The 9,207-nt window shown below is 47.7% G+C and overlaps 1 protein-coding gene across 1 annotated transcript in view; it reads right to left on the bottom strand.

Moving 5' to 3' along the window:
* Xrcc6 (X-ray repair cross complementing 6) overlaps positions 1 to 1,124 on the bottom strand; it is a 16,220-nt gene extending 15,096 nt beyond the window's left edge. Inside the window, exon 1 of the mRNA XM_055602969.1 lies at positions 1,091 to 1,124. Coding sequence (XP_055458944.1) covers positions 1,091 to 1,124 — 34 coding nt within the window. The remainder of the gene's footprint in view (positions 1 to 1,090) is intronic.
* Positions 1,125 to 9,207: the final 8,083 nt, after the last annotated feature.

Here is a 9,207-nt window from a genome sequence, read left to right as displayed (position 1 = left end):
GCCGTCCCTTCTAATAGTATTATACTAATTTATTAAGGCTGTCTTGTCTGTGAGTTCACTTCTGACGCTGTTGCCTAAGCGTCCTCTACATGGAGATAGAGAGGGTGTGGGAGAATCCCATCCTGGACCCTCTTCCCAGAGAATCCCCACATTCCACCCCAGCTGCCACACCTGTGGGCCCCGGATGAGTTCTGTACTGTCCTTTACCCTGGAGCAGTCACCCCCTTGCAGTAAATGAACCAAAGGACTTGGTGTACTCGGGCTCGGCTGCAGTTCTACCTAACTCAACCTAAGTGAACTCTTTAGCCACAGTTGACCCTCCTCCTTCCCAAACAAGGCCACAGTCACAGCTGGAGCAGCCAGACCCCCAGATCAAGGGAGAGTGGCAGCAGGGGTCAGGCTAAGGGAAAAAAAAGATCAAGCCATTCCTCCCACTGAGTGCCAATCCTCCCTGCCTGCCCCTAAGCTGCTCTTCCTCAGCACAGCTCGACCTGTCGCTTTTAATGGAGGTCTAGGCTGTCGTGGCAGAGACCCAAGCCTTCTGTCTGCAAATAATGACGTCAGTCATTTACAGGCGACTGAGCCAGCCACCCAAACCAGTAGGAATTTGTCAGCCAGGTACTGAGGGGATGTGATTGTTCCCTTTAGTGGCATGCCACTGATGTAGAAAGAGTGCCATGATGGTTCAGATTCATGGTAGCAAGGACATTTAGGGCTGTCTCCAATAGGGGCTTTCACATTATCCTTAAGGTCTTGAACAGACATCCTCTCCATTGTCATTTTGACTTTTAAGCGGTGTGGTTGAGGTGAGTGGGCACTTTCCTATCGGTGTCCTGGTAGGATCTCATAGGCAGGGATAGTCTAGAAGTCTATGAGCTAGAGGGACCTTAAGGCTCCCTTTTGTGGTGTGAGCCCCCTACTAGCTAATTTGGGGGACTGGATATGGAAAAGGGGACTCGGAGCAGGCACCTGAGGCTCCGCTCCACATTTGTGGGAGGCCCTGCCATGGCTTCCTGCCACTTCTAAAACTTGAGCTCAATTGCTTCTTCTGGGCAGGCCTTTCCTCCCTGAAAAGCTCCTGTTGGCTCACATTTGCCCACACTGCTATCTTTGCCAGTAGCCATAGCAGTAGGCTTCATTGGGATATCTGCCTTAGTGTTGGCCTGTTACCTGGCCAGGGCCAAGCCCAGCTGGGATGTCAGTAATGTTTTGGAACTTGAAGGTTGGAGTCAGATGAGTCTGAAGACCCCATGGTTTGCAAGTGTGCATGGCAATGACAAAGTAGAGTGGAAAGCAGCAGGGCTTGTTGAGTATTGGTCTGTTGGCAGAACGGGGCCCAGAAGGATGAGTGTTAAGAGCTTGTCTTCTGGGAAGGTAGAGTTGCTGGAAGCCATCACTTTATCATTTGCTTGACCCCAGCTGTTAGCATCTACCTAGAGCCCTCACCTCCATCCTGAAGACGCTCAGGTCATCTCACAATGCCTTTCTCTGGGTTTCCTCCCCCAGCAGTGATGCAGATAAAATGATATTGTGAGAATTTTAGTCACTCGATTGCTTGAATAGCCTCTTGTCATGTCTAGCAGAGTTAGAAGGACTGGACAGTTTTTCAGACTTCTGCAGGAAGGCAAGCTCTTCCTATGCTATGCAAATCCCATTTTCACCAGAAATCCAGGCCATGAAACTTCCCATTTCTCTGTCCCAGTATCTCAGGAGTGTAGTATTTGTGACCAGGTGACTCCACCCGGGCACGTACAAGCAAGCTGAGAGGGAACTGAGTCATGATGGACACCCTTGTGGAGGTCCATTGGTCAAGGGACAGGGGATGTGGAGTCATGAGACCATCACCCTCTCCTAGACCATAGGGTGGCCCTTTGAGATTCCATCATGACTTCCTTGAAGTCAAACTAATGTCTAATGTGGAGGTGTCTGCCGGTTTTCATTGGTGTTTTTTCTAATGCAATAAACATTCCTGCCTGCTGCTGTGGTGTGTTGCTTGAATCCCAGCACAAAGCAACTCCAAGGCTTCCCCGTGTGTCTCGTGTCTCCCTCTGAGTCCAGGCATGCTGCCTTTGCTGAGTTGGAAGGCTTGTGGAGGCACGAGGGTAGTAAAGAAAGGCAGGCGTGTGTGTCCATGAGGTTAAAGCTACCTTTAGGCTATTTTAGCCTGGCCTTGACTACATAGTGAGACCCTGTCTCCAGAATAACTGTGTGTGTGCCCCAGGTCTGCTTGCTGCTGGTGACAGAGTAGCTTCACATTCTGAGATGGTCCTCCAGGACCTGACCAATGGGAGATGGTGCAAGAATTTTCCCCGAGGGGAGACAAAGCAAGGTCTAACCCCCTCCTCCTAAGGTCCCAGTGACTAATCAAAGGTCCATTCTACCACAGGTCACTCTGGAAACTGAGTTTATTAGGCTGCTTATGGAGCTGTAAGTGGGGAGTTACAGAAAAAAGGGTAATAGCCCTAAACACACACACACGCTCCCAGTGTGTGTGATGGCTCTTCCATCACGGCATAGACTGAAAAGCCCCTTCTCATTTTTTTCCAGCCTGCCTACTCTGGAGACACCCCCCCTCCCCCCCAGGCCACGTGCGGTGAGGGCGGAATTGCATACAGCTAGCTGGGAAGAGTGAATACTCCGGAGGGGTCCAGCGGCCCCTCCCCAGCCCCCTATGAGGAAATGTGAACAGGGAACACGTGCAGGTGTGAAAGTGGCCACGGTTCGGCTCCGAGGATAGTGCTGCTTCGCAAGGGGCACCTGGCTGCAGGAATTAGCAAGCGTTTGCCTCTAATTCATCTCCGGCCCTGAGCGAGCGCTATGGTTGCCGGTGAGCTTCCCTAGTACTTCAGCTGCGCAGCCTGGCAGGCTGTGTGCACAGTCCAGCGGGTAAGACTTTCCCAACGACAGACCAGGGGTGGGAGCTGGACACGTTACACAAAAGGAAACAAGGGCAGAGGAACCTCCAGGTGGCAAGGCCATCGTTGAATCTGGGCCATATTCTCATACATCATCACTGAGGCATGGAGTCTCTCCAGTGTGCTGGTTTCCACAGAGCAGAGTGCATATGGTTTCACCTGATAATACCTGCTTCCTAAGAACACACTAGGCAGGAATCCTGGAGCTCCCTACTCAGGTAACAGCCCACGCTACCCACCTTGTAGAGTAGGGCACTGTGCCCAGTGCTTGGCAATCATCACATGCTCAGTAAACTTTAGGTTACCGAGATAGGCCAATGGCTGGATTTCCTGAAATCAGTGCCATGCACGAGCCAGTCCTCTGCTGAGGTGTAGAGCCACCTGCTTCTGGAGGAAAAATGACAGAAAGCAGGGGTTTACCCTCTTAGACTTTGAGACACACGCCAGCCAATCTGGGGTAAATCCATTCAACCTTAGTGTCTTCTTTGAACTCCAGACCCAAGACCCTTCACCCTCTAGTCATTTCCCCGAGAGCCACCAGCAAGAAGTGCTGGGCTTGATGCTCATGGGCAGCAGCCAAGGTGAGGCCTCAGTCAGGAATCATACTCTGGAGTAAAGCAGGGGACAAACAGGTGACAGGAGAAGCTAGATGACATCAGATGACAACACTGTGCGAGGGAGGGGGGTGTGTTAGGAGGTTGAAGAAGCTTCTCTCAGGAAGGGGTATCTACCCGAAACCTAGATAACAGCACAGACAGAGTGGGAGTTCATTCCAGGCAGCTGAACCAGCCAGTGAGAATACCAGAGGAGCTGAAAAGGGGAGGGCCACCGTGGCTGAGCAGGGAGTAGGCAGCAGTGTGGGGCAGGGCCTTTCAGGTCACGGCAATCATGGAGATAAGCTCCGAGGAGTTGCATGTAGACTGGTGGGAGGTGACGGAGCAGGGGCAGCAGGAACTTGGGTGAGGAAGATGGTGCTATGTGGCGAGAGGTCAGTGTTTAGTGTTCGGTCCCTGTGTGATCTATAGAAAACACTAGCTGAAGCTGGACATGGTGGCACACGCCTTTAATCCCAGAGCCGAAGCGGGCAGATCTCTGTGAATTGGAGGCCAGCCTGGTCTACAAGTTGAGTCCAGGACAGCCAAGGCTACACAGAGAAACCCTGTCTCAAAAAACCAAAGAAATAAGAAAAAAAAAAAAAAAAACAGTACAAATGCACATAAGAGGTCCCTCTGAAACAAAGACCAGCTATGGATCCACAGGCTGTTATGCTTCTGTGAGCCTCCCTAAGCCTGCCTCCCTAAGCCCGACTTTTAAGAGCTATGCTTCAGTTTTTCAGGGTTTTTTTCAAGACAAAATCTGTGTCAGGTATGATAGCACACGCCTTGCTCATAATCCCAACACTTGGAAGGCTGAGGCAGAAAAATTGCAACAAATTTGAGACTGGCCTGGACTACAGAACAAGGCCATGTTTAAATAAGTAAATAAAAACTAACTATAGTAGAGTTTAACGACAATAATGCTCTGGAAAAAGAAAATGTAAGCGTGCTAGCTAGAACAGGCAAAGAACCCAGCAGGGATCTGTCACACCAGAAAACCCACTGCTGAGCCTGGGGACAAATCATCGCCCTCTTTCCAGGGAAAGGTTTTTACCAAGGTGAGAAGTATGAACACCAGGCGGCGCTATTGGACCTGCACAGGCCTCAGGCAAACTCCAAGGCTAGCCGGCTCCCACTCATTGATGCAAACGGTGGTCCCTGTTACTCGGTGGTTTTAAAGCCTCCATGCCTCAGTTCCCATCTGCTCCAAGCTGGAGCCCCCGTCCTCACTCCTCACTAAAGGCCAGCATACATAAGGCCAAGCTCACCTCTGTGCGGAGGGTGCCCCTCCCCCACACTTCTACCAGCCCACCTCCCTGGGCATCAGCTGAATGACAAGGACTAAGGTTGGACTGGGTAGGCCATTTAAACAGACAAACACCCTCCGGGGCCACTGAGGTGCTTGACGAGACCCTGCTGCGAGGTGCTTCATAACCCGAGACCAGAATTCATCCCCAGAACCTACTGTAAAGCTGGAATTCCACAAAGTTGTCCTCTGACTTCCATGTGGGCCCCGTGACTCGTGCACCCTCACACACAGCATATACAACAACAATAAATACAGATGTAAAGAAATGCAAAGACAAAACCCCTCTGGTCTGGATTCCTATGGCTTTACATTGAACTTCTGACACCAGGACATTGGTCAGGGCTTTCCCTTCTCTAGGCGTAATGCTCATCTGAGGAAGACAAAATGAATCAGTTGTCTCTGAGATCTGACTGGTCCAGCAGTTCTCCAGACCAGGCCTGGGCTGTGACTCGTTCCTATGCTCCATCCAGTACTCCAAGACTGCACTTCGATTTGTAGCGAGCTTTCTTGTCCCAGCTGGCTGAAGAAGTCCCAAGGGGACCAGAGACAACCCAGCAACAGCCTCTGCGCCAGCAAACACCATCTGAGCATGAGCCCTTGGTCCTTGTTTAAATTTAGTGGATTGCGCTATTGGGAGGCAACATAAACACCGTACATTTTGAAAGGAGAAATACCCCAAAAGGCCTGCTCCATTGGTTCCCAGCTGGTCTTGTAAAGAGCCTCTCTGTAAGTCCATGTAAGCCTAAGCGCATGGCTTCCCTATTGACAGCTTCTTCAAAGAGAAACTTGGGGGCTGGAGAGATGGCTCAGTGGTTAAAGGCACCGTCCACTCTTACAGAGGATCTGGGTGGTTAAAGGCACCGTCCACTCTTACAGAGGATCTGGGTTCAGTTCCCAGCACCCACCTGGCAGCTCAGAACTGTCTGTAACTCCAGTTCCATGTGATCCGACACCTCACACAGACATACATTCAGGCAAAACATCAAATGCACATGAAATAAAAAATAATTAAGAAAAAAAAGGAACTGACTTGAAAGATCTACCTGTCCGAGGTCACCAGGTCCTCATGTACTGTCAGCCTCAATTCCTTTAGGCCTCAATGTCTACCCTTAAAGGTCACACTCCAGGTAGAGAAAAAGGAGGTTGGTGGCCCCTAAATTATTTCAAAAGATTGTTTTGGGGCTGGAGAGATGGCTCAGTGAGTCAGAGCACTTGTGTTTGCAGAGGACCCAGGACCAAGCATTAATATGGTGGCTCAAAGCGACCTTCAGTTTTAGGGGATCGGAAGCCCCTTCTGACTCCCACAGGCACTGGGCACACCTATGATACACATACATTCAATCAAGCAAAACATTTGCACATATAAAAAAATAAGTTATTAAAAAAAATGTTAGGAGGTGGGGGCGTTGAGACATGGTCTTACTATGTAACCCCTGGCTCTCCTGGAACTTACTATGTAGACCAGGCTGGCTTCGAACTCATATGTACCTGCCTCTGCCTCTTAAGTACTGGGACCTGAGGCATATGCCACCAAACCCAGCTTCTAAATTCTTTGAACTTGTTAATGTGCTGCCTTATAAAAACAGCCAGCAGCCAGGAGAAAGTTAGAGATTTAAAGGAACAGAAATGAGTAGGAGAAATGCTCCAGGTAGGAGCCAAACCATACAAACCAAACATGGACAGCACTTACCACAAACCCTCGGTCTTGTATCTCAAACCCAGAAGAGGCCACCATCTCATCAAGTTGAAGTTAGCAGGTCTTCTGCCTATAGTCCTGTTTTTCAAAGTCACCCAGTGGCCAGCCTTCCCCTCCCCCATGCCTGTTCCTCTCTTTCCCTAGGGCTTCCCCAGGGCCCTCCCTGTCTGAGCACCAGTTGCCAGGGACAAACCTTCCTCTTAAAGGAACACACTGGAAGCTTCAGGACTGTTTCAACAGGGGTGTGTGCCTCAGGGCAAGTCATTCCATCTCTGGGTTTCAGTGGCTTCACCCCTGAAGGATTACGGTGGAGCTGCTATAGGAAAAACGCTAATAAAAACTACCTTACTGCTGGCCGGATGGCACTCAGGAGTCTAGGCCAGCCAAGGGCATACAGCAAGAGTCTAAAAACAAAACAAATAAAAGGCCAGGTCTGGTGGCACAAGTTTGTAATCCCAGCTCTTGGAGGTGGAAGCATAAAGATCAAGAGTTCAAGGTCATCCTTGCTGCACAGAAAAGTGGAAGGAGTTCCAGAGCTCCTATCTCAAAAAACAAAAAAGGCAATTCACAGCAAACCTCACCCAGAGGGATATGCATGCAGTTTGGGAAAAGGGATCTTTGTCTTTGGGAAGTTATCTTAATCCTGAGCCGTAAAGGAGAAAAACCAGTTCCACAAATTTGAGCCAAATTTGAAGCAAGCTTTAAGTGCTGTCCAGGAGGGATCTAGGTCCGGACCACTCGCTGGGATCCTCAGCTGGAGGGAGACACCTGTTGTAGGATTTTTAAGAACAAAGCCATATAGCCACTGTATTTTCCCATGTGGCTTTTATTTTTCAAGAGCTACAACTCCCAATATTCAGGAAGTTACCTGGTCCTTGGGCAGGTAGAGTTTACAGGTTAATTTCAGTCCATACATTCTCCACCTGAATTGTATCCTGGGTCAAATCCTTGACTCTATGGGTACTTTTTTATATTGGGGTCTAATAGCCATCAGCTTAAGGTACCCAGACAAGACTTACCTAGTTAAGCCTTTAAGAGCCAACAGTATACAGAGTTAATAAAATGTAACTAATAATAAAAAATTAAAAATTATTAAAAAAAAGAACTCACTATGTTAAAAAAAAAAAAAGAGCCAACAGTAATTAGCAAAAGTAGAAGGGCCAAAGGCCCTTTGATGGCTGACATCTAGGAGGAGCCTGGAAATGGATAGTCATTTGTTTCATCTCAGCTCTCCTTTCTGTAATATTTGAATATACAAGATTAAAATCCGGAATAGTTTGAATAGAAGTAACAATTTTCTCTTCAAGTCATAATACTTCTTTATTCTGCATAAAGCAAGCCAAGTGCCCTATCATATTGTAGAACTGTTTCTGTTAATAAATCTACCAATTGATAAATCTGAGCCCACTTTCATGGTATGCCAACTGACATTATAAGTAGCCATTCTGTCCCCTACGCCAGGGAATTTCCTTTTAACTTAGCATTTCAGCCTGTCGGTGGGGCAAGGGGTTCTCTTCTGTAACCGCTTCCAGCTGAGACCAGGGCATTGTTGCCAGGGCCCAGGAAGGCTGATGGGCCAGCCAAAGGCTGGGGAATGGGGCATTTATCAGAAGCATCTGGTTAGCTGACCTGCCTGAAGAGACAGGCAGCAATCGCTTTCAGAGCTCAGCAGTTTGCAGTCTGCAGGTGATCCCTGGATAAAGTCAGCCAAGTGGCAATCTGCTGAGACTAGTACAGACTAGAGACAGAAGATTGAGGAACCTTAAAGAAAGCCTTACATTTGGAACATTCAGGCCCATAGTCCTAGTAATTGAGGAAAGGGAGGAGTCTCAAGACCAGGAGAGAGATCTGACCCTCAGGAATAGAAACAGGCCGTACTTACCTGGAATCCATTTGACCTGTGACAGGTGGATCCAAGTCTTATGACTCCCTGAAGCTTAAACAAATTGTCAGTTTACAAAAAGAGATAAAAGTTTCTAGACATATTAGCATCAATCTGTACTGAAATCCACATTGTAACTCAGCCAGAGTAGACTCGTGCCTTTGAGATCTAGCAAAAACTAGAGCTTTGGGTTAAAAAGCATGATCAATTTCTTCTCTGTCCAGAGAGCTGGATATATGTTTTCAGTCCAGTGAGAAGTTATCTTTAAGTCTATATTTAGAAGACAACCAAAAAAACTTAAAAGTTTGAGTTTGTTACTGAATAGTAAGAAGTATTTGCTTTACCAGGTTATAAAAACTTCATTGACCCATGTTAAAATGATGAATCTTAGTATGACAATGGCATAGAAGGGGCAAGAAATCTGAAACATTCCTCATCATCTCCCATTTTTATATGCCTTAAACTATGTTTATACCTTTCCAACGTGTATTTATACATCATAAATTATTTTCTGAGACCCTCAGAACTTAAGCTTTTTTATTCCTTAGAAAATTTCTGAGACCCTCAGATCTTAGAGACTTTAAACCTATTTCTTTCCATCTAATCACTTTTATCAGAGACACGAGTAGTTATTACTGAGAACAGTTATTGCAAAGCATGTTTTTCATCAGTAAAAAGTTACACCTGAAATATGCTTGTCCTTTAATGTGAAATCTACTAGCAAGGCAAACCTGTCTGCCTTTTCTTAACAAGAAACCTTCTAACTCTTGATAAACTAACAATGTGGCTGCAGCCTTTGGGGGTTGGTA

Source organism: Psammomys obesus, unplaced genomic scaffold (genome assembly GCF_907164565.1).
Source record: "Psammomys obesus unplaced genomic scaffold, mPsaObe1.curated_primary_1811, whole genome shotgun sequence".
Taxonomy (NCBI): domain Eukaryota; kingdom Metazoa; phylum Chordata; class Mammalia; order Rodentia; family Muridae; genus Psammomys; species Psammomys obesus.
Note: the sequence above shows the minus strand (reverse complement) of the source record. Positions and strands in the feature narration are given on the sequence as shown.